Here is a 26319-nt window from a genome sequence, read left to right as displayed (position 1 = left end):
ATGTGGCCTCCAGCAAAACCACCTGACAGATGCCCTTTGCTCCATATCAGCACTCGCTGGCTGCGTTATCATGTGAACCATGTCCTATAGCCAAGAGCAGCATGATCATGAGACTTCACAAAAATTACTATGTCCAAATATGCTTAAACTTTTTCTTGTGACTTCAGTGCTGTTCTGTTAGTAATGTAACTATGCATGTGGTAGGAGGTACTGTGGAAACTGAGGTACCTAAGACATCCTATGTAAGTCTGTACTTGCAAAGGCTTGAACTGCCATGCTAACCATTTCCACTGGGAAAGGGAGGATGTCTCTGTTTCTCATAGGGAGTTATTACTTTTTTTTTTATGGTTTAAGGAAACTTCAGCTAAAACAGTTTAGCATCTTGAGAAGAACAAGAGTACAAAAATATGTGCAGCTTTTCCTCATGTTAAAAACTCTGGTAACCACTTCTCTGAAAAGCGCTAATGCCTGCAGCCTTTGGGAGCTAGGCAAAGAAACAGAAAATTCTGAGAGATGTATATATGGAGTGATTAAATGGGCAGAAGAGAACTTGGGAAGGGCTGAGCTAATGCTGAAGTGTACAAAAGGGTCAAGGCTGACTGGAAAAGGATCAAAATTTAGTGGATATGACTGGTGTCAAAAATTCATGTTAGTTATATCCCCCCTCACAAAACTGAGATTTAACAACATCTAATCTTGTAACTGTTCTCAAAATACATTCCTTAAAATTTGTTAAACTCATGAACTAAAGGAATGACTGCTGCAAGATAATGTTTCTGCCTTGCTTGTGGTGGTTAAGATAAGACAACACACAATATGCAAAAAGAAAAGATGCTTCTTAAGTAGGCACCATATGTTCTATAAGCTGAGGCAGGATCCTGCCTAAGAGGAGGAAGGAAAATAATAAATTAGTATGATCACATAGTTAAGCAAAGCAGTCATAACATGAAAGCCCAAAGAGAATGAAGTTAGGTCACATGGGTATTTTCAATTCTGGCACTTCCTAAGTAGTTTTTTTTGGGGGGAACTGGGTTGTGGAGGAATTTTTTTTGTGTTTTTCTAAGTTGCTTAATATAAATGTATGATCTCATTCACTATCAACTTTTCAGTAAGTAAGTTTTCTGAATGAACAATCTATTTCACAAGGTACAACTCCAGAAAGAAACAAGCAATACTTTTTTTTCTCATTTTTTAACTATCCAAGAAAAAGATACCCTAATTTGTTGTTTACAAATTCACCTGCATGAAGAGGGCTCTTTGAGGATGAGTTCTATAGTAAGAATTTTTTAAGCAGAGATGCAGCATTTTCCTTGAACAACTCGTCTGCAACAGGCAGGAAGTCAGGTGCTCTGCCAGACACTGTTTCATATATTTTGCACAACTTTGTTTATGGCAGTATCTGGGCAACATAAGGAATACTGCTAGGGAGACTACTCACCCAACTCTTGAGTACAAGTCCTTGTAATAATACAACACTGTAATATTAGATAGACAAGTAAATGGCTACAAACGCAGTATTACACTTAAGGTATGTTCTGCAATCAAGAAAAAAGTACATTTCAGAAATATTACACCATTCCTTTCAATGAAGAGCACCTGGATTGCACCAGGAATGGAGATCTGATTGCTCTAACACTGTGCAATTAAAAATAATTTTTTCAAATCATACTTAAGTCACCACACTATCATTCTGAGAACTGTGACATGGTATAGTTTACCTTTCACCATGCATTTGAAGTCACATCATTACCTTTTGTAAAACATCTAAAGCTGTAAGCACCGCTTCCTGTAAACTTGTCAAAACTGCTTCAGTGTAAGATGGAAGGATGAAAGGGGAAGCATCAGAACTGATTGGAACTGAAACAGCACCATGCAAAATGACACCCAGCTTCTGGAGATCATCCATGCTGAAACCAGTTTTGATGTGTTGGTAAAGAGCTGGGAATATTTGAATTAAAGCTGTAAGAAAAGGCTGGCTGGGAATGAAAGTCAATTTATCACAAGTAACTGGAGGCCTTGTACTTTCTGAACCAATCCTATACCAGCTGTTCCAGGCTGCCCACCAAAGATTCAAATCTTCAATCTCATCTGCTATTACAGGTGGTTCAGATCCACTGTATCTTCCTATTCTTTCTCCTATGGAGTCAGTTCTCATGAATGATCTGCCAAGACTGGTGGCAGTTGTTGTCCCCACCACCACAGGCACAGAAACATTGATAGCAGGTGGTGTGTCAGGCTTCTCCGAGTCTCGGACAGGGGAAACAATTTGTAAGATCTCCTGGAAGCTTTTCAGAGCAGCCAAGGAAACTTCATTATTCTTGCTGAGTGCTGCTGATTGGATGTGATCAAGAAGAACATCCCAGGCTTGGGAAAAGTCTCCTGTTTAGGGGAAAAAAAACCAAAACCAAATCAACTTGGAACTGGCTTCCTATTTCCATTCCCACCCAACCTTTCTCTAAAAAGCTGTTCATGAATTTGTTACTCTAATACTGAGAAATCTCATGAGGCTAGGTGATGGCTTGAACAACTTCCAAAATACCTCAGTTCAACCATAACCAGAAAGAATAATGTCACTGAGAAACACAAATATGAAGAATGAAACAATGTTCATGTCCAATTTTCTAGTGAAAAATCATCCACCACATCCCATACCAGAAAAATAAGCTTTCTTTGTTCTAGTGAAACAGATTTGATGTTATACATACCAATGACTGTTGATTTCAAGAAGTGTTAAGCAAACACAACAGATTTAAGAGTCAAATCTGTAGTCTGAAGGTCAAATCTACATATATCATCTATATACACATTTAGAAAGAATTGATTTTTAAAATGCTATGGTAATGCTACTGTGGAGAATAAAATTATTTTTGCAGTTTGAGTTTTTAATTAAATTTAGCATTAAACACATAGTTTGCTATGCTATTAATAACTGGGCTCAAATAATTAAAATAGCCCTGTAATGCTTTAACATTTTTCTATTATTTTACATTTCTGCAAATGTGCAATATTGTTGATGGCTATTAATATGTTGATATCTGTCTCATAAATAACCAAGAGTAAAGAAAATGCAACTTATTTCTAGCTATTTGCTTATGAATTGCATACTATGGGATGGTGAAGGTATATTAATATAACAGGAAATTATCTTTGCAAGATATTCTTTATATCACATTTTGGTTTTTTGAAAGTAACGTATGTAGGTAATTAACAGAACTAGAAATGAAATCTGTTTTGAAAGTGTATTACAATATCTCTGTTTAGAAAAGAAACATTTTTTCTGTACAAAAGAGGCATGAACGCTGAATTATATTTTCTAGTTCAGTATATTTACATTCTTCAGTTGTATGTGGTAATATTTTTTATTTTTCAGTACCTTGGTAAATGACCTAATGTTTAATTTGAATAAGCAGAAAGTGAAAAAGAAAAATAGGGAATAACCAGAGCCTGAGAAAAAGGGAGAGGAAGAAATAAAGATACCAGGGAGTTACAGAAGAAAAATAAAAAACTTAAAAATAGGAAAGGTAAGATTTTAAGGAAACAGAAGTCACTTCAGTTAGCTGCATCAGGGACAACTGTAAAGTAAGTCAAGCTGGCATCTCTGTACAAGACAAACAGTGGTGGAGTGTAAGAGGAGAAGAATGAATCCCTTGAGTTAGTCAGTAATCTCAAGATCTGGAGTTCTAGACAAGCATTGTGTAACTTTAGAAGGATGAGGAAAAATCCATTCTGACAACCAAAAGAACTGGAAAATTATTACCAGGCTACTACAAATTAAATCTAATTAGCGTCTAGAATTGTGGCTGGTAAGATTTAATCACAAATACTGTGGCATGGAAAATCATATTGCTACTTAAAATTTCTGGCTCTAAAAAGCATTAAAAACTCCGTAATTTTCATCACATTTGAGGTGAGACACAACAGAACACACTTTTAAGCTAAGATTAAGATATTTGCCTGGTACTTTAATAAAAAAATACACAAAAGCAGAAAATTTATCTTCCCATAACTTTAAACTATGAGTTTTACCTAAAGGCTGCAGCAAGTATCTCCTGGTGTTAAATATTCTTGCAACTCCAGCCAGTGTTAATACCCATGTCTCAGCCCACTGTTTCTCAGCTGTATCCCTTGAATGATGGATCAGAATGTTGCCTCCTCCTGACTCAATCTTCTCTTTGTCAGCCGTGGTGGAAGATTCTCGAACCCTATCCAACAGGTGAAATAAAACCTGTAACAGTCAGAAACAAAAGGAAAAAAGCAACTTTTCAAATCACATAGCTATATTCATGGTTAAACATTAATTTTTCCATTATCCTTTCTGTCACTGTGTCACCCTTAGGTATGCCTTATTCTAAATAGTCTCTGCCACAGCTAAGAGTAAGGATCAGCTGACTGATGTTCACCTGGGAAGGGTTACAAGCAGCATGATAAAAACCAGTGAGTTAGAACTGACAGAAAGCTAAACTGATGGATCCCAGATACCTCCCAGGTACCTCCCAGGTACAACATGCAACATACTCAACTTCAGCCTGACTTCTTCCATAAGGCACAACCAACATGACAGTGATCAGGAACAAGGCATTTGACAGATCCTCTCAAATCAGAGACAGAGTGCAAAGTAAAGATTGATCTAAATCATATCAACCCAATCACACAACCCTCAAATGACACCATAATTTTTAACAAAAAGAGTAATTCATCTTTATAGGAAGGGAACAGTCTTTTTTACATAACTCCTAATTAAGAAATTATCAAGAAAAAGAAATTACCTTTCATAAGAGGTCTTAAGGGCCAGAGAAAAAGCAAAAAAAAAAAAAAACAAACCAAAAAACCCAAAAGACTATCAGACTTCTGCCACCATACCTTATGTTCAAAAAGTCTTAATAAACTGATTGATATTGAGATAGCATGTCAATGGTTAACAAAATGTAAATGCAATTCAGAGAAACCTGTACATCATACCTTCCATATTACTGTGTGCCACGTTGAATGTTGCAATAAAGTTCCATGAGCACCAATAGTAGAAAACAATGTTTGGCCAGCACTCTTTCTAACTGCAGGTCGGGGATCCACACACAGTTCTCCAAGCTTGGCATACAGGCACAACCAAAGACAGTCAAATGGTGGTGCAGGATGAAAAGGTCTATTCAGCATCACCCCTTTTTCTTCTGCCTGTTTCTGCAACACTGCTTCTTCTTTGTTTAGCTCCTTTTCAATTATTTCTCCTCTTTGGAAAAAATAATCTGAAATATTCCACTACAAAATAAGTAAAACACGTGCTGTTGTACAATAAAATTATTAGAATCCTCTTAATGATCATGAAATAAATTCTCATTTTCACATTTAAAATATTTTGTGAAGTACGTCAAGACATTAATTTCCCTACACTGGTGGAAGATAAGCACATAAATTTTGCAGAAAACATTTTTCTTAGCCTCAGCTTTTAGGCCCCATTTATACATGAAGTACTAGTAAGGGAAGCAATGTTTATTAAAACCATGTATTGATAAACACAGTTACTACACAATTATTTCTTTACCTAGAGTAAAGAAAACCTTTCTTCACCTGGAGTAATGCAGATTAAAGGTTAAGTTGTGCTCACTCAATTTACATATGATTCCAAATTACAGCATGGGAGCTCAGTAAGAACTCAAAAATAGGTTTTGGCTTTGATTTGTAGAATTTACCACAGATTATTTTTCATTAAAAAAAAAAAAAAAAAAGAAAAGAAAAAGAGAAAATGAAAGCCAGAAGCAGCACCATGGTAGGTTAATATAGAACTTACCAACAAACCAATTGAAGTTAAGCTAATATTTAGTTCTTGATTGTGAAGTCCAAAGCTCCCTGCAACTTCAACAACTATTTGCAGACAAGTGCATGGCATTGTTGGAAGAAAGTCTGTCACAACCAACTGAAGACACTGGAATGCAGTCCGTATTAAGGACTCTCTTAAAAAAACAAAACCAAAACAAAAATACACAATCACTCATTTCAGGTTTCTTCATGAGCACAGGGGTGTATTGAATACAACACCTATACAGCATTATTTTTTTTAAAAATGTTTTTGAGATAAATGTGTAACATTTTACATGTTTCAATTAAGGGTGGTTTTTTTTTGAGGCATAACATTAAGTTCAAGTTTCAAATTCTGAAGAAGTATTTTAGTCCATGTAACCAGCTAGTAAGTTGAAGTTTAGACTCTCCAGTGGTCCTAAGCTAGTTTTATACAGTCAAACCTTCTTCTTTTTTCTGGAGTTCTAGGACTTGTTTGTTCAAAGTGTGCCAAACTGATAGTCAATGTATATTTCTATTTATTAGGGAAGGTACATGCTATGGTCATGGTAGTCTTACTTGCTTAAATACAGTATTATGTTAAAACAAAATATTTCCATTAAATTGGTCTTTAACAGATATTTTGCCTTCAGAATGAAATTTTTAATAACTAAATAATTGAATAATACTTAAAAAGAAAAAAGCTAGTTTGGAGAAGGTTTCTGAGAAGGGGCTCTCAGAAGCAGCAAGGTCATCTATAACTAAAACTTTGTTTAGTGAGAGACAAAATGAAAGTATCAGAGGGATTGATGGAGTATAAGTAATAAAAAATATGGAACAAGCATTTAAGTGTCAACATAGGTTTTGTTGTTTTTTATGTCTAATGTACAAAACAAAAAATTCCAAAGGTCAGTAGTACAGAAACTTGTGTCCTTCAGAATATATATCCCAAGAAAAAAATTCAGAATACAGATGTGTATGTTGAATATTTCAGAATCCTAAATAAAATAATATTTTTTCAGGATGTCCACTGACCAGAGAGAAGACACTTGGGAAGAAAGCCTAACAGTAAATAAGTCCATGTTTAAACTATGATAACAGTGCCTGCATCTTGTGCTCACAGCTCTAGGTGAGGCAAGAAATCCAGCTGTGTCCCAAGGAAAGAAAACTTGCTTCATTTTTTTTTCCCACTGCAGTTGATATGATGTGGGCAAACATCTATATGCTTTGTAGGAGTCTAAGATAAAACAAAAGATCTGAGTAACATCTTGAGGTATCTGCCAGTGAGGTTTAGGATTGAGACATAAAAGGATTTGAAGACTGTCTTGAGAAGAAACCTGTGCTGTTTCTCATCCAACAAGAACTACAGTGAAAATCAAAAGGCACCTGGGGACCACAGAACACACCTGGAAACAGCAGCTACCAAAGGAAGTACCAAAAAGGGGATGCTCACAACCAAGAATGCCAACATCCCTAGAAATTTTGGTGAATACCACTGCCAGAGGAAGCAATACTGTTACAAGAGCAAAATTCTTCAAGCATTTCAATGGACTTAAGGAAGTCTGCAATGGCCAGAAGAGAGAGGCTAAGGCGGGGTGAAAGGAGAGATATGCCAAGGTGATTTCTTCTGGTACAAAGAGTTACATGCTGAGCTATGCTGGTGCTAGTAAAGACTTCCAAAAAAGAAATAATATGATCTAAGCATGTGGTATTGGTGTTGGTGTTTACACTTCCAGGGGCAGATGTTCATTCCACTGCTCATTTCAAAAGAAGTTCTTGCAACTTCACTTCACACTTTCCCTTGTGGGGAAGAGGACCAATCCAGTTACTGTTGGCAACAGGGCCAGCTGTGTCAGTCAGTCAAGTGATTCACCCACAACAAGTAAATAATAATCCATCTTTTTGCCACCAGCAGCCATTTAGAGAGAAAAGCTTCCAAAGAAATAGAGAGCATTCAGAAGATGCCACACACTAGAGACTATTCAAAGATTTCATGAAGGAAAAGAAACAACCAAGGACCTGTGAGCAAGAGCTAAGACATACAGAATTATCTGCAAGAACCAGAGATGTGTTTAGCAGCATGCTAGGATCAAAAGAATTGGCACAAAAAAGTACTCCTGAGTGTATACTGGGTGCTGACCACAGCAGAGGGTAGAGTGGAACAATCCTCTGGTCTTCTGAAAGATTACTTCAGTAAATAAAAGTATGATACAGGAAAAAAAAACCCTTCAATTTTATTGAGTAAAATTGTTCATAAGCCACAAGTGACAATGAAAACTATGACTATTACTGAAGTGGTCATTAAAGTAAAATAAAAGCAGAATTCATTCTGTTATTATATTACATATTCTTATATTAAAACTTTATTTTCATCACTTACCCCTGATCACTTCGGATTGCCCCCATGACTCCAAGCACCAGTGGCCAACCAGGTCCTAAGCTGTCACCTTGACTTTGCAAAATCTGTAGCACACACTCCAACTGCTTGATCCTGATATCAGGATGACTTATGTTTGAAAGTTCCTTTAGGGGATTCAATAAAAGCAACTGCAGTCTCTAAAAGTAAAGAGTAAAGCACATTAAGGATGCCAAAATTTAAATGAGCCTTAATTATTTTTATGTATAATAAGAGAAAACATACAACACCTACCTATTGAAGGTTCATTCAATTAATTCAGTAATTCATTCATTAAATGCTAAGACTCAGTGTCAGACTGGTCTTTTAAAAAATTGTTTATAAAGGATCTCAGAAGGGCGCATACATTTTTTTCCCCTCACCTGTTCTCCATGTCCTTTGGGAAGTAGCTACAGCATGCCAGCACAGCTGCTTATAAACCATCATGCACCTTTACATTCACCCAGCAGTGCTAGACTCAGCTTCCTACTAACGAGACCTTGAAAAAGCTATCCAGTGAACCTCAGTAAAATTTTTACAATGCTTTATTAATAATGGATTTAATAGCTGTGATTTAAAAGGTTAAGTAATATCTCTTTTTACCATCTATATAATTCTAAACATTCGGAAAACGTTCTGTACTCATGTGGGTGATCTATAATTTGTTCCAACAAATGGACATAACACACAAGCATCACCACTCTTTGTTATGCATTTCAAAGAGGAATTAGGGTAGTTCATTAGAATGAATAATGAATTAGGTGATTCTCAGTAATTACACCTGAAGGTTACAGCTGTAGATTCTACAAATTCAATACTCAAGTTGCTCTATGAATGTCTCCTATTCAATGAACTGTAGAAAACTTCCTCTAGGGAGGACTTTGATTTCATGTTCAAGTTCTAGAAATGAAGAATTTACTTTACCTGATTTTGAGATAATGGGGGATCATGGTTGAATGTCAGTCCTGCTTTAATGAGAGAAGTTAAAGCTTCTGCTCCCCATTCTCTCATTCTGGAGTTTGGATGCTGACAGACCTGAAAACACAGCAATGTGTTGCTTAAAGTCACTTTTATTTAACCAAACTTTGAACACATGTAATATATTACAAAATGATATTTTAATTATAACTTATGTACAATATTATAATAATTGTTAAAAACAATACAGTAAATATCTAGATGACAGAACGAGGTTTAGTTAAAAAAAAAAGAAAAAAGTATCTATATTTTTTGGACAGACATACCTTCTGAATGAGGAAGCAAGGGGAAGCAGTGAAAGACAGAAGGAAACATAATGAAAACCCCAGCAGTCCAATCCAATACATTTTCCAAAATGACTACAGTAACAGCTAACTCAGAAAATTATTTATTAAAAAGGACCAAACATCTCTTCAATGAATGCCTGAAACTTTCAGGTTTCACTTAGCTCTAAGCTACTATAAAATTCAAAGTTTCTTTTTTCATGTATTGCTTAACATAATCAAGTGAGGAAGCGTGACAGCAGCCCATACAGGAAGTGTCTGCTCTTCTATATTCTCAAATACAAAAAGTAACTACACAGTGAATGTAAAATAAGCCTTATATTCCATTAGTTTAAGAAGTTAACAAAACAACAGCAAACACTATTTCAAACTTAAGTTTCAAGCATGTGTCTTCATTTCTTTTTGTCTCCTATCTAAATCTATAGTTTTGCTAATTGTTGGTTGTTTTTTTTTTTAGAAGAGAACAAATCCATTGCACAGATAACTAGTATGAACCATACTCAGTACCCTCAGTACCCTCAAAAAAGTTTCCTTGACCTTTTTAATATTATTTCCACCCACCCTCCCAGACCCAGCTCAGACAGTGTGAGAACCCAGAAAAGTCCAAGGCAGGATCACAAGGAATGCTGATGGCTTTGTCTGGTGAACCATTCCCTTATCAGCCACTAGCCATAACTGAAAAGGAGGATGAGGCAGAAAATCTAGCTTAATGTTAAAAAAATGCAGACAAGAAATAGCTAGTCTCCTGAATTATATAGATTTTCTTTACTGTATATAACAAGAGAGACTTTGAACTACATTATGATACTCTGAATGTAACCAGATTGTCAGTTCCAGAGACAAGGAATTAATTCTTCCCTCAGGTTGCAGCTTGTGTTTTCTCCTTCCTTACTGTACCTCAGTGACTTAATTTTAAAGAAAATAAGGAGTTCTTTAAAATAAATCAAAAGACCATGTATTTCCTATGAAAGAGTGGCAAATACCACTAGAGGTAACAGTTTGAAACAGACTGCTTACTAGATGAAAACACACAAGAGTCTCAAGATGTGAACGAATCTTATTGTCTTGGAGAGGAAAAACAAAAAAAAAAAAAAAAAAGAGAAAGAGATGACTGTGCCATAAATCTTTAAATCCCTAAGTATCTGAATTTCTTCTCCTAGATAAAAGTTTATGTGGAAATGATCTCTATAAATAAGGCCAGAGATGGCTAATCCTTAATACTGTTTGAAAAAATGCACTGGTTCTGGTTCTAAGGAAGTCTCTGATATTTTCTGGTAAACAAGGAAGAAAAGTTTTCTCCTTTATGCATTTTAAACTTAACCCCGTGGTTCCATTTCACTCTTCAACATATTTGTGTGGAGAACTGAAACTTTATAATCACATTCTGTTACCTGTTTTTAGACTCAAGTTTTCTATTTTTTTTCCTTGATGGAGACTATTTTTCATCTTGAAGTTAAAATACTTAAGGAATTGAGATATGATAAGACCTATTTTTGTATTTGTACAGTATTCAAAATTCTCTCATTCAAAATGTTAGCTTAAGCATTTTTAAAAGAAACAAACAAACCCTTTGTAAGTAAAGCTAATGGCCTCAATCTATCTGATAAGGTAACAAAAATATATCTGAATATCCTCCTAGATATTTGTACTATGTAATTTCAAAATGAAAGCTACCTTAACTAAATTACCTTTACTGTAACACCTATATGAAATAAAACAAATTGGTCATTTTAAACATTGTCATGTTTAAAGCTTATAAGTACTGACAGCACAACAAAGTTAACTGAGATATCCAAATATTGGAATTTAAATATATCGCTTTTAAATTCAAACTGATGTATTCAAGTTGAAGGGAAAAAAAAGTGCACAAAGCAAAAGGTTTAGTTTTTAAAAGAATTACACCTTGAAAATATATTTCCATGATATTTTTATTAATACAAACTAAATTCTAGTTTGAAAAACAATTATTTACCTCCTAGATAAGAAAAAAACCCAATTATTTACCTCCAGAAGATGACCAGTCAGAGGTCTCCAAAGAATCTCAATCCTATGCATGTTTACCAGTCCCGTTTCCAGTAATTTAGCAACAGCAAAAAGTGATGGTTCCTTAATAAAATAAAATTTGAACACATGACTTACAGGTAACTCAGATAATTTCAGAGCCTTTTGCTACGACATAATTGCTAAATAAAGGAACTATTCCTAAACTAAGGTAATCTCATTAAACTACTTTGTCTTGTAGGCTATGAACTCGTCTCCACAGCATCTACAGGACTTCGTAGCACCTGCAGTACTTAAACAGAGGCCACAAGGGGGTAGCAACAGCATACCATGAAGAATACTTGTTCCATAGTTTTTATATATTTTTCTTCAACTTCGACAATAACCAGAGAGCTGATATTTCTTTCAAAACTCTCAATATTACACATATATTCAAAACGACTGATGAGCTGGAATTATTCTGTTTCCATTTCTACTGATTTTTATTCTCATTTTCAATTGCTTTTAAACGTAAACTTTATTTTAATTCATTCTCTGTTGCTGTAATTGTCAAATATTACAATTCATATTTTATGTCATGATCTCTAGTGTAACAGATAAAGGAAAAACTTGCAGAAACTCTCCTCTTGAATTAGAATATATACTCACTCTTATTTGATCACTGGGTGTTCAATACTTTTGGCATAAAGGTTGTTTACTGCAGCTGACAGGAATTCTGTTGTTTTCTCAAGTTAATATCAATTATCAGGTTTGGTTTGGGGTTTTTTCAGTATCTAAATCAGTCTTTTTCTGAAGTATATCATAAATGAAAATTGTAATACCTCAACAAACATACTGTGCTATCCTGTGCTAACCTCTGAAATAACAAGGCCTGTAGAAGTTTTACTCATCCACTATCTGATTCATGGAAATGCATGGCATCACTTAGCAAAAAAACATAGCAGGAACATAGTAAAAATGCTCAGAGTATTTAGTAACCATATGAAATACTGTAAACAAGACATTCTCTGGTTCATAACTTATTTTTTAGTCTAGAGTATCAAATGTACTACCTTTATATTAGAAATAGTTACCCTAGAGGAGCAATGTACAAGCCTTCTGCCTGTTTCACAAAAACATCTAAAATGAAAATTAAGAATTCCCCTTATACCTTATTGTTTCCATACGCCATATCCATGGCTTCCAGAGACAAGGAGCAAAGGGCGTTTATTAAGTGATGTAAAGACACATCATCAAGGTACCTGAAAAATAACAGCTATCAGAACACTGCCAAGACAGATGTACACACACTATTTTAAGATAAGCTTCCTTACTGTGAGCTTTCAAAGAGCCTTGATAGTATGCTGGATATAACTGGCAGATCAGTCATAACTGCTGTAGTCAGAACCTTGAAAAAGAGACAGAAATATACCTTATAGACTGCAATAGAATAACACTGTGTAATCATTAACTGGAAAATGAAGAATCGTGCTTACTGTGCTGGGCCCTTCTACAGCCCTTCCAGGTTTTAAGGCACCCCCAACACCAGGCTTCAGTCCTAGAATCCACACGAGATGCTGAAATACAGAAGGATCATATTTAGCAGAAAAAACATTTCAGGTAGATAGGAAACTGGTATCATACTCAAACCAGCCAGCACCCTTCCAGCCAAGCAGAAATCAAGGGAAATGCTTCAATACTTACCCAAAGCAATTCAAGTACACCATAAGTAGAATCAAACCTTCTATTGCTCACACAAAAACTCAAAACCAAATTACAGCAAAAGAGTAAAGCATAAATATTTCCTATCGTACCTGAAGGGTAGCCAGGACAAGTTGCCACGATGTACCAAGAACGGCTCCATGACAGTGAGCTAAGTTGAGTAATGTCCTCATACACTGGATATTTTTTGAAGTCAGCTAAAAAAAAAAAACCAACAAACAAAAAAACCCACCATAAAACAAATGCCTACAGAATTTTTATTTTTCTGCAATGACAATGTTTCTAGGAAACATTTTATACTGAACAGCTGAAAGATGACATTTTGTTTGCACTAGTGCAATGTGTCTTTTTTTTTTACAAGTAGGTTAGCATCTCTCCTTCTCAGTCTTATCTTGCTAGGGTTGAGTGAGATTTGAACACAGCCCTCTCCTTCCTGTCATGCATTATTATCAAAGAAGCCAAGTATTCCAGCTTTAAGTGCATCTTCTCCACAAAACCAGTCTTTAAAAAGCCATATAAGTGAACCTTCACGCACAGACATGTAATGGAACTGAAACCTAAGGATTTTCAAACTGAATGCATAGAAGCTGCTGATCCAAGAGCCAGATAAAAAAATGAAAATAAGTCTTCTATACTGTTAGAGAACTCTTGCTGTTCAGCACGGTTCCAAAGTAAAAGCTTAGGATAATGTTTCAGATAATTACTATTTGTAAGCATGCTGTTTATCTGTTGCCTGTTTTTGAGACACATTGAGACGCAGAAAGAAGTTAAGGAGGATGAGATCACTTACTTACCATTACTGTTCCCTGTGGCTGAAGAGCTAAGGGTTGCCCTACTGCTACAACCTGCTGATGAGATTCACTTGAGGGACTTATCATTTGAACATTCTGTCCCTGAATGGAATATGCTAGAGAAAAATTAAAAAGGAAAAAAAATTAAATTTAAAATCCAGCACTTCTAGCAACAACCTCCTTCTAGCAAAAACACTCCAGAGAATTTTTTCACTGTATTAACTTTAAGGTCACTTTGAGGCCTTTAATTATATATAGATTATTAAGTCTTTGCCTTATAAAGGAGGCAGTAATTAGTCTCTCACACTATGAAATACTGATAGCAATAGATTAATACATTTTATGTTCACACTGAAATTACTTGTGCTAAGGTACAAGCAATAGACTATGCCTCAACTCAGTCATCTGTGTTAATTGTGTGTAAATAGTATCACTGTGCGCTCAGAAAATGAAGGTGTAATAAATGCTCATGATGTTTTCCAATACAGGACTTCAGGACACATATTTCTTAACTCACCTGTAAAAAGAAGAGTAGCCTATGTAAAATAACTTCAGTTCATTGCTTCGTTTTCATAATTTTGTGAAGCTCAGTCATGCCTACTGCTTCACAGACTTATGATCTATTAATACACTCCAGCTTGTGGGCTGGACTAAAGGTGTTGCTTCTTATTCCCAGACTGAGGTGTTTTTATTTTATATTAAGATGTCTAATGTTAGATCCATCTGCATTTCTTCAGGACACAGTAATTAATTTTCAAAATAAGGAACAGAGTAGTATATCCTCAACTGGCATGAATTACATGATTTTATCAGTATGTGGGAGGCATTAATCCAACTTCTTGTTAAGATGAGCATAGCCCAGAACTTCAGATCTTCCATTTACACAGTAAGTACTACCATCACTAGACAACTGTAGAAAAGGCTGTAGTACACCATGTATGCAGGGTGTTCTAGACAACTGTTAAGTATCTGAGTTGCCCAGAGCTCCTTTCATAATTTGAATGCCTAAATTACATATCCCAACAGATCTTTGGGATGTTAGACAGATCTCCTTAGAACATGAATTTCTAATATATACTAAGCATTCAGGAAGTTTTGAGTTGACTAGAATGACACCCAGCAGATGCTGCAAGGCTAACCAGTTCTGGAAAGTAGGCAGTCTAGATCCTGTCTGAGGATATTAGTACAATATAGTATAGCCAAATACTACAGCTGCATATCCTTGTAATCACATCCTGAGCAAATCTGGGTACAGAGGACAATACACAGAAGCACAATTAAGGAATACCTATATACTCACATTTACTGGACAGAGCTGCAGTTGTGCTGTTTAATACAGTAAGGGCATAGTGAGGAGGCAAGGATCCTTTGCAAATGGCAGTGATAAAGGCATCTCTTGATGTTACAAGACCCAGTTTGCCACAAAGTGCAGCCATGGTCAGTTCTGCTTTTAGAATATTTTCAGTGGCAGCTTCATCAGTGCTGAAAAAAACCAAATCAATTTGCTAGAATTAATCCATGGTACAGAAGCAGGCAGCTAACCAAAACATAAAGCAATGAGAATGTATACTTTAAACTTGTTGACACTACATATACTGAAGAGCAAACATAACCAAACAACTGTATTCTTCAGAACCATTTCTTGTAAAATTCGTCATTACTTATGATGACTTCAAAGGAGACTATAAGGAGGTTTTTAACACTAATTTCAAACTATGGTGTTTGACAACAAAAGACTCTTTGAAAAAGACAATTAAGTTACAAAGTTACTACCTAGTAAACAGCTTCAAAGACTGCATAATACAGACATTATTAAGTAGCTTATCAACCCTAATCAAGACACGGGTAGAATAACTTCAGTATGTTGAAACATTAAGGCAAAGTAAAAAGGAGTAAAATTAATTCAAATATTTTGAATGAAAGCCTTTAAAATGTAATTAGTTGGTGTATATTGAAATACATTAAAGACTTTTGATAGATTTCTGGAGAGCTCTGTGTCATTTTCTCTTAACAGATCCTCACTCAGTCTAGCCATCACTAACCCACAAACCTGCCTACTCAGCTGCCATCAACAGCAGTGCTCTCTCATACAACTGTCAGCTTGACTGGTACCAAAAGTCAGATCAAAGTATAGCTGGGAATGTTATCTTCAAAAAATCAAGAGACAGAAAAGAACAAATACCTTGCATCAAGTAGGAGGGATAAAGCAGCCAGAAGACCACACCAACATGCATTCACCATTTCTTCCCAGACAGCTCTGCTAACTTGAAAGAAATACATAGACTTGTTTATAGCAGACACACAGTATTTTAATAACTTTCCATTGTATGACAAACAATGCTTCCTTCTACATCTTTAAAGTATGTTCTTACAGGTATAGCTGCACAGACACGGGGATGTGCATACCCAAACACACTCATACCAGCACCATTTAAACAGATGCGTTTAAAGAAGCATTGCTAAAGTAAAAAATGTCACCACCGCCATTTTTTTTATAAATTACACAAAAAATGTCCTAAAGGTGTACCCAACTTTTTAATCATTGTCTGTACAAATAAACATTAAGGAGTGCAAAAAACATAGGGCAAGTAACAGACTGAAATCTTGCAGTGAAGGAAAAATACTCTCCTCTGATGTTTATGAGTCCCCATATTTTATTTTTTTTTAATTTCTTTAAAGTAATAAAGGAAAGCTATAGGTCTGCCAGATCTGCAATCTGTACCACATCCACCCCTCCTTCCCGCTACCGCGCCCGCCAAGGGCCGGGCGAGCGCTGCCTGCAGGACCCTGGAGAGCTCCGCGCTCCCGTCGCCCCTCCCGCAGCGCTGGAGCCCGGGCCCGGGGCCGGTTCTGGGTCCGGTGCCGCAGCCTCGGGTCCGGGCTAAGTCAGCCAAAATCGCTCCCGAGGGCCAAGACCGTAGCCAAACCCTTCCTATCTTGCGCGAAGACAAACCTCAGTTCCAACTGCTTCTGCTTTTAAATAACTTCTGCCCTAACTACTTCTGTTTTATTTAAAATCTCTCCATAAAACGGATGGTTTTGTCCTGCTACTAGAAATACGTTTTTATTTTCATGTGTTGTGAACTGCTACATTGCTTTCAGTCAGGCTGCCTCGTGTGACCTTGGATCTCAGTGGTAAGCAGAATTAAGGACATTGGATGGTAGAATACTAATTCTGGAGAACAGAATGCCTGTTACCTGTCCCTCATATTGCACATTACCTATGTGTAAAACAGTATTAATACACCATAAGAATTCTATGGCTGAGGTGCTATAGGACAGGAACATTAAATTAAGTAATTTTTTTAGAAACTACTGCTGTTCCATTTAAACAAAGAAATAAAAGGCTTATATATAGTTTAGAAACAAATTTAAGCAACAAAGCATGAACTATTTCAATTCTGCTTCATGTAAAACTGCTGTATTTTATATACCTAGTTCTCTCTCTGATTGGTCAGATATGGACTGTGAGTCTTGCTGCTCTGAAGAAGACTGTGCTTGTGATGAAGTTGTCTCTGTTGTTGGATCAACTGTTTCTGCTTCTCCCAACTCTCCTTCAATCATGGTAGTGATACCACGGACAAGATCCAGTAAACAGTGAAATGCCACTGACATGGCATAGCCTTCAGGAATCATAGGTGGCTCTACTTTGTCCAGCATTTCCAAACTAAAAAATTGAAAGCATGACAAGTAAGTGTGTAACAGTACCACTGTGATTAAAAACAATAACCAAACAAAACTTCAAGACTTCAAATGATGTTAAGTACAAACAAGCCCCAAATGCCATCCTTCAAGATTTATATCAACTCAAGAAAATAAACTCCTTGGTTAATAAAGTCATAACAGAATAAGAGTTACTAAATGAGTTAATAAACAAAACAGTAAACGAAAGGGTACAACCCCCAAATACAGTATTTAGATTGTCAGATAAATATCTTTTTTTAATTAACACATATAAGCAACCACCAGTGAATGGATTATTCTACTTTTATTATTATTTTACTTAAAGCCACTGCAACAGAACCTATTCAGAAGAACACAAGTACAGAGTAACAACAGAGCACACAGGTCAGAAACCCATGACTGTGAATATAACAATTGTCAAGTCAAAATAACAAAGTCCAGTCAACACATACATGCCAAATTTACTGGAATCTGAGGCTGAATTTGTCCTTCCCTGTCTCAAAGGCAGATAAAGGAGTTTCTATTTTAAAGAAGCGTTGAGGCTATTTGATGCTTTTGTATGCCTAAATTTCATGTGCTGTTTCCAATTTGGAAGAGACTGACCCTCAATGGTCATGACTGACATGAGTAAGATATGGTATTCACATCTCTAGATGAAGAACACAATCTCCATTATACAAACTCATGACCAAATAATTGGACATTCTATGAAGGATACACAATCTACCCTTCATATATAGGTCACATATCACAATAACCTGTTCAATAAACTTTGAATGCAGTAAAGCTGGTGTAAAAAAAGCTATTTTTCCTCCTCACTGATGTCCCATTTTCTTTATGCCCCTAATGTTTACCATTACACAGTTCAGCAAAAGATATGGTAAAATTGTTAGATACTGCAGGAAGGCCTAAAGGAAAGAGTTAATACAGCAGCAGTATGGTAGGAAAAAAATCCAACAGATTGTAAAGCCATAGGGGACATTTGGATCAAAATCCAGAGCATTTGTACAAAATAGCAAAAAACCAGAAGACCTCATGGCACCAACAAAAAGAAAATCCATAATGTGCCTCTCAGCATGAGTGAAATGAAGACCTCCATGTTCACTAAGAAATAAAATCCTTAAACTGTCAAGTTGGAAATCAAATTATTTTTTATAGGTTTTCAGAAAGATAGAGGTACTTACTATGTAGCTTTAGCACTGCCTTGTACTGTTACATTCAGGATAGGTATCCAAGTGCCTCTGTACTCAAAGGCAGGTAATACAGTTGCACCTCCACCCATTCCAAGCACTCCTGGACTTGTCTGTGCTGAGCCAGTATTCCCTGATGCATTGTTTCCTATTCAGGAAAACAAAGTGATAAATTTAACTGATCTAATTTTAGTGATCAGCAAACATTTTTTTTTCTTCTATATTTAATTTTTAAGTTGAGATAACATCAACTAATCTGAGACTCTGCTTGACAATAAAAAAGACCACCACAAACTATTTTTGGGCTCCCTCTGCTGTCTAAAATGTGATCTTACATGCAAAGAAGTTACCTTGAAAGGCACAAGGTGATGCTAACTGCCTTATTTTCAGTCAGAATAAAGCCTTTCTGAGAAAGGTATAGCAGGACTCATAACATTCTGTGAACCAACTGAACTTAAATCACCTCAATAGAAGAATCTTTATTTTAGTGAAGAGCCATACAGATAGCTAAAAGTATTTGACTAGATGCATCTAGAACTCAGTAGTGGGGAAGAGAGATTAATCATTATAAGAACACAGATCATCACAAATTTAAAGATTTCAAAAGCAAATACCACAAGAAAAAACTCAAAGACAACTGCAACATTTGAATCTGTTCTATGCCTAGGTAAAGGAAAACAAACCACATCAGGTAAGAGCAGACAATGCACCAATGAACATCTAGGAAGGAATAAATTTTGGTTCCAATTTAAGAAGCCAAAAAAAAAAAAAAAAAAAAAAAAAAGCAAATCAAAGAAGAAATTCATATATGCACTGTCTACACACTGAAGCAGGCTTATAGCTTACTTAACATACTAGAAGCAGGTACCACAAGTTCAGACTCTCTCCAGACAATGGGGAGAGAAGACCATAGTCCTCAAGAAAGCAACTCATAGAACCTAATACATCAGTGTAATCACTGCCATTTTGGTTTAATGACTTTTAACATCTAGAGAGACTACATGACCTGAAAACACTTGTATGCCTCAAGCTAGATTTTCACCTTAGCAAACACTAAAGGACAGAACTGCACCACGCAAAACATACGTACTGCATCAAATCAGAATTTATTACTACCAAAAAATGCTGGCAAATTAAAATGATTGTATGGATGAGACTTTACCAGTTTGGTTTGGTGTCACTGATGTGTTTCCTGTGCTTGGTACAAGAAATAGTGACTGGATGAAGGACCCCAGTGCATTCACAATATCACGGAAAACTTTTGTGGAATGTTGTTTCATATCATACGATTGGCAAAAGGACCTGGAAGGTATTTTATAAAGGTACAGTAAGTATTTATTATTGAAAAATTATGAACTAAAAGAACGTTTTAACACCACTTCCCTCCCCCCTCCACACTTTCAGAGTAAAAGCATATTTTAATGGCAAATATATAGATGAATAACATGCCATAGTTTTAGGTAAATGCTCCTTTGACACTGGTAAGACAGAGAAATTTTAGAATATTCAGATAACTATAAATCTGCCTCTCCTGAATAATAAGCTTTGCCTAATGCTTTATAAGAAACTGTCATGAAGAGTTATTGCATTTAAACTTATATATATATATATATATATTTATAATGGTTTAGGAAGCATTTTCCATTAAAAAATGAAAATGTTTCTTAAATTTCATGTAAAAGTAAACTCAATGCATTAAATACCTTAGTAGCTGAGGCTGCACACAAAGCCTGTGAATAGATTCTACAGCAACAGCTCTTAGCCACTGTGGTTTGTCTGCATCCAGAAATTTAACTAGCAATGACAGGAAGATTTCACATTCTGTTACCTAAAAGATATAGTTCACAAACATTAAATTAAAAGAAAAAGACTCCAACAAAATATTTTTTAAAAAATAATTATTTCATCTTATCATTCTATCACAAGATTTACACAGGATCTATAAAAAACTTCAGTGAGCATTTACTCAAAATTGTATAAAAAACATAACTAATAACCATTATATTTTTACCAAGCTAGCATCACATATGCAATTTTATTGAAGAAGGTAAGTTCCCCACAGACATTGTAGTAGAGTTTTTACATGTGCTAAAGTAAATAAATTAAATAGGAAAAAATATTTGGTTTTTTTAGCAAGTATCCAAAATTTGCAAAGTAAGAACAGCTGAACATGGTTTTTAGCAACACAAGTAAAATACCTCTTCGCAGTTATTAACAAGGCACAGTAATCAACATTGCCTAAAGCCCAGGCAAACAACAGAAGATCAAAAGGTTCCCAAAAACCTTAACTGAAAGGCAGCTGAGAACAGAAAAGACAACAGCTAATCTACTCTGAGAATTTATACAAGCCCATGTTTAATAAAATCATACATGCAGAATACATGTAAATACAAATACACATTAGAGGATAAGAATATTTAGACTTATCTTTCTTTGTTATATGTCAACAGTTCTCAAGAACCTATTAATTCTATTCCTGAGTACAGTACTGGCATATACTAAGAAGAAACAAACTGCATAAAGAAAATTTGAATATATTCTTACCAGTAAACTGTAGAACTGCTTAATCAAAACTGAAACTACTCTCAGCAAACGCATACAGATGGGGAAGTATGGTTTCTCCACTGGTGCTGGGGAAGATGATGTGCTGGAACCTTGCCTGAATTTTATATTTGGGGAGAAAAGCTTTATAACAAGAGGGCATACCCTTTCTTTAAGAAGAAAACTGAATTCCTGATGCTGAAAAAGAAAACAGCACAAATTATAACCAGATATTCTTTAATTGCTACCAGTAGCTCTGATTATACATCTTATTTACATTTAATGTTACAGTAAAGCACTCTGAAGTCATGTAAATCTTGGTATAAACTACACATTCAGGAAAAGAAAAGGAAGAATGGCAGACGGCATTATAAAGCTACCATAAATAATGATAAAATCACATGGTCAAGTTCATACCATGTACCCTCTTCTTGAATTTTGCAAATTTAAATAGGCTGCTAATACATCATTTAATAGATAACTTTTTTTTTCATTTAGCTACTGTCTGCTAAAATGTGTTATTTAAATGCAGCAGATCCACAAAATTCACAGTTATGATTCCTGGTGCTTTGAAAGTGGGGTGAGGTTACTGTTTTCATAGGAATAACAATGCTACAAACTAAGTTACAGGGCTGTTATAAATCATGCAAGAGAAGAAAATGTATGTTTGGAGAGGATATAAATGGTGAAACAGAATATGGCATACTCTGCAAAATACACAAAGAATAAATAAAGTATAGGAGTAGAAAAAAGTGGATAAAAAGCACAGAACTTTTCTATCATAAAATCCCAACATTTACAAGCTACAAATCCTTTTTGAAAAGTAGTACTCATGCTAAATTAAAGAAGTTAATGAAGCATCAATTTTACTAACCACGTGAACAAAACTGTATTCTCCCTCCAAGAACTACTCACTTGTAAAAACACTTGTGGGAAGTCATTGAGGACTGACTCAAGAAGTTCAAGACCAAATGTTCGGGTCATTTCTGTCATACCCACCAGCCAGTAGGGAGCATCAGCATTAACTAACTGACAAAGATCCTTTAAAAAAAAATACAACAGCATTTACATTCTCTGCACTGTCCTGTACTGGCCTAGGTTTTCTAAGTCTATCTGAAAATCTACACTTTCTCCCTCTTTTGTAATGAGTCATTTTCCTATTTCAAAATAATTTTATCTCAAATACTTCTTTTACATAAATTACTAAGTGAAACAGTTTTTAAAAGACATATTAAACTTTGCTGGTATACTTGTAGCAATTTTGTTCATTCATGCCCTCAAACTCAGTTTGCTAAGTCAAGAAAATTTTTATTGGTGTGACGAATAAAACTACAACTTTTCATTCTATACTCAACTTTAATATACAATTCCAAGCACAAGAAGCAAGCCTGAGCTACAGTAGCAGTGTTTAGCTCACAGAAAAAGTAATATTGATTTTCATGCAGATTTGCATGCTTAGCTATTAGGTAAGCTTTATAGCAAAAAATTTGCCTAGGTCACTCTGTCTTCATTTTCCAATCATCCCTCTGGGATACAACATATCATTGGCAACTACAATAAATGCACATAAGAAAGACTGAGGCTATAGCAAAGAACCTTGTCAATATGCCAAAAGAAAAATTTTGGTATTTCTTAGAGAGTTGTAGAAGCACCCAATCATAACTGCAAATGTATATGCTCCCCAACTACCTGAAAAAGCATGTATGCATCTTTAGCACATGGCTTCAGGGTACTGACAGTTCTTCTGTTACTATTTCCTTGCACTGCAACAGGCTGGTCAATGGTATCTGTGTGAAAACAAAATCAGTTTTGTGAACAAAAGGCACTGTTGAAAAATCAAGGATTTATTAAGTGTTTTTTAAAATATTCTAGGAGAATGGCCAAGTAATTCTTCTGCAACTTATCATGTCTACAGAAAAAAAGATTAGATTGAACACCAAAGATCAACAATAGCAAGCACTTCTTTCCAGTAGATGCTCTCTTCAAAACTACTGCTGCCACATATTTCACACTCAGTAAAATCTAAGTTACCTTCACCTGAAATTCCTTCACAATACCAACCTGAAGACCAGTTCTCACAGCTTGAAAAATACCTAGGTTCTTTATATTGCTGTACTGATGTGAACTGTCACAATGGCTGAAGATCTCAACTTCTTTGAATAAAGGCAAAGGTATAGAAGACAGTAAAAATTAATAATGCCTGCGACTTTTAAAATAGGATTTATAGAGTTTTTACTGCTTCTTTATCTGGAAAACATACATGTTTAATGTGACTCCAAAAACCAGGTTAATATAAGCAAGGAGAATAAGAAGTCTGCCCACCTTTGTATCGTTCATCTTCAGCAACCACTCTCTCAAACACAACAGTCACCACCTGCCGCACCGTAGCTGCTGCAGTGTTGTTTGTGATGTTATCTTTTGTGAAGTGCAATCGAAAACAAAGTACAATTGCCTGAAAGGGGGGGAGGAAAAAAATTAACCTTTCAACAATATATTTTCATCTTTTAGCTAACAGTCAAGACACCCTACAGTGAGGAATACTTTCCATTATAGCTTGTCAAAATGTTGCCTGAAAAAAAAATCTTTTAATCATTTTAAACTGAATGAAGTAGAATAAGTTTTAATGATTATTCTAGACAAAATCATCTTTAATAATCCTTCCCAAAAGTAATCTAGAAGGGGTATTACCTGAAGACATTATGATGTGCCAGTAAAACTACAATCATCATACAGAGAATATACAGTAGTCAACCATATAAAACAAGCACCATGAATGTTACTGTCAAAACAGCATTAGGATTACATGGTTAATCACATAAAGACTAGTCAGCTCCAAAGCTAAAATGTCATTCCCCTCCTACATTAAATCACAAAACTTTCACAACCATATTGCTTCCACTATTATTATTCCTCTCGAAGGTGTGTATTTTAATGTGTCACTGTTCTGGCAATGACCTCAACACAGTTTCCCATTGGATTTCATACTACATCTAAGACATAGTCTAACACTTACTTTATTTATACTGAATTTTGAAAATTAGCATCTCTATGTGTAGTGAAACCTGTATTTCTTGTTCTTTTGTCCTCATTTGGTGCTCTTCCACTTGCATGAAACTCAACCACACCTGACCATAGCACCACATGTTCTGAGACATACAAGATTCAGAATATTCTTCTGCTTCTTTTTCATGCAAATGGTTTGTAGACTCTGCCCAGATGGTATCTCTGTGTCAGTTTGAAATTTTAACACACTATCATACACCTCAGGGCTTTCAGAAGATACTGAAGGATTCTCGGAGTTAATCTAACAGTATTAGACTGTATTAAGGGGCTTTTCAAGATAGTTAAAACAGTCATTTTCAAGCTGAAACATGAATATCTAACATACATCTGGCTCAAACTCAGTTTCTCTACGAACTTTTCAACATCATAAAAAACCCCCAACAACTTCCAGATATTTCTCAAAAGAATCTTCAGGGGAAACAAACAAACCACTGCATTATTTTATCCATGCCAAGTAATGCTTATATTTGGTTAACTGAGAACCTCCATCAAGAAATTGATGCTGCTCCATCAGCAATGTTTTTTTATTTACTGCTGTCAGAGCCTGCCCAAATTTTACTAGATGCCTTAATCTCAAATCTAAGATGCCTTAAATCTTGTACCTATTGTTCTAGATTTTAATGTACACTAAAGAAATTGTTAGAAGTACAGCATTTAGATTTTCTAGTAACTGTATTATGTGAGCATACTTCTGGATCAGGACACAAGACAGGAGAAAGACATCCTGGGAAAGATTTCCCCTCCTCATCTGACACCGCTGTGCCCACATGCTTTTCTGGTTGGTTTCCAAAAGGACAAAGTTTCTAAACATTAGAGAGATGAACTAATAAAGGGGAAAATGTGTTTGGAAGACACAAACAAAAATAGAAAAGTGAAACAGGATGCAGATAACAGGAGCCTAAGAATAAGGGCTGGAAGAGGGGGAGGGGAGTGGCAGTAGGGGAGAGAGTGGATATATGGAGGCAGGGGAAGAAGAACACATGAGGAAAGTAGCGGGAAGCAGATACATGATATGCCGAAGGGAAAGACACGGTGGACTTAGAACAGTAACTATCTCCTTCTATACCACAGACTCAAACTTGACAAAATGACAGCACTGCAGGCTGGTAAAGAACATCTGCTACTCAATAACTGAAAATCTCACTTTCTGAAATACTTCCATTACCTTAAAAAATACCCTTCTCCCTAAGAGCATCACACCTCATTTGGAAAATGAGTGTTATGCAGAACAAAAGAAATAAGGCAGCACTGAAGACTCTTTAACATAATGACCATTCAAGTTAATAAAGAACCCACTGACCATTCAATCCTCAGTAAGTTTTTATCCTGCCATTTATGTTTTATAAATTTTCCATCACCTTCCTGCCTTTGGCAGACCTTCATAACTTAGCTTCATCTTCCTTGTGTGTTTTTTCTTCCTTTGGTTATGTAAATTGATAATTATTTTAATATCTACACATTTAAAGAGCTAGGAAATTATTTCATTAACACTTGAAGCAAAGCAAAACTGAAAAACTTCCACCAGAACTGAATGCCTTCAAAATCACTGTTTCTCTTCTCTCTCAAAAAATAAAAAAAAATAAAATAAATCACTCTTGTATTGAAAAAATACACTGAAGGCACAGCATAATAATATCAGTATTTTAGAATAATTTGTTTAAAGGAGAAGTCTAAAACAAAAATTAAAAAATGCAGTCTGGAAGAGGAAATCAGTTTAAACAGAACTTCACAATTCACAGATGGGTAAACCATGTTTCTCCTTCAAAGAGAAGAACTATCTTACAACTTACAAGTTATTAAAATGGATGAGAAGTTTTTCTCTAGCTTGAAACATAATATCCAAAATGGAACACATTTAATATTATGCAATGAAGTTAATTCACTTCTAACTGAAAGAGCAATAACTGGACTACTTCCAAAAG

The 26319-nt window shown here is 35.4% G+C and overlaps 1 protein-coding gene across 2 annotated transcripts in view; it reads right to left on the bottom strand.

Annotated features, from left to right (window-relative positions):
- The window catches only part of MON2 (MON2 homolog, regulator of endosome-to-Golgi trafficking), a 70098-nt gene that overhangs the window by 23217 nt on the left and 20562 nt on the right, over positions 1 to 26319 (bottom strand). For both annotated transcript variants that reach the window (XM_030445767.1, XM_030445761.1), the window contains exons 5-26: positions 23657 to 23786; positions 23024 to 23121; positions 22250 to 22375; positions 21338 to 21532; positions 20497 to 20621; positions 19956 to 20095; positions 18788 to 18941; positions 17354 to 17586; positions 16102 to 16183; positions 15220 to 15401; positions 13923 to 14035; positions 13221 to 13325; positions 12903 to 12983; positions 12741 to 12814; positions 12578 to 12668; positions 11431 to 11532; positions 9089 to 9199; positions 8150 to 8325; positions 5783 to 5945; positions 4960 to 5253; positions 4027 to 4225; positions 1751 to 2379 (exon numbers count right to left, since the gene is read on the bottom strand). In XM_030445767.1, the coding sequence (XP_030301627.1) occupies positions 1751 to 2379; positions 4027 to 4225; positions 4960 to 5253; positions 5783 to 5945; positions 8150 to 8325; positions 9089 to 9199; positions 11431 to 11532; positions 12578 to 12668; positions 12741 to 12814; positions 12903 to 12983; positions 13221 to 13325; positions 13923 to 14035; positions 15220 to 15401; positions 16102 to 16183; positions 17354 to 17586; positions 18788 to 18941; positions 19956 to 20095; positions 20497 to 20621; positions 21338 to 21532; positions 22250 to 22375; positions 23024 to 23121; positions 23657 to 23786 (3603 nt within the window). The remainder of the gene's footprint in view (positions 1 to 1750; positions 2380 to 4026; positions 4226 to 4959; positions 5254 to 5782; positions 5946 to 8149; positions 8326 to 9088; positions 9200 to 11430; positions 11533 to 12577; positions 12669 to 12740; positions 12815 to 12902; positions 12984 to 13220; positions 13326 to 13922; positions 14036 to 15219; positions 15402 to 16101; positions 16184 to 17353; positions 17587 to 18787; positions 18942 to 19955; positions 20096 to 20496; positions 20622 to 21337; positions 21533 to 22249; positions 22376 to 23023; positions 23122 to 23656; positions 23787 to 26319) is intronic.

Source organism: Calypte anna, chromosome 1, assembly GCF_003957555.1.
Source record: "Calypte anna isolate BGI_N300 chromosome 1, bCalAnn1_v1.p, whole genome shotgun sequence".
NCBI classification, from domain to species: Eukaryota; Metazoa; Chordata; class Aves; order Apodiformes; family Trochilidae; genus Calypte; species Calypte anna.
Note: the sequence above shows the minus strand (reverse complement) of the source record. Positions and strands in the feature narration are given on the sequence as shown.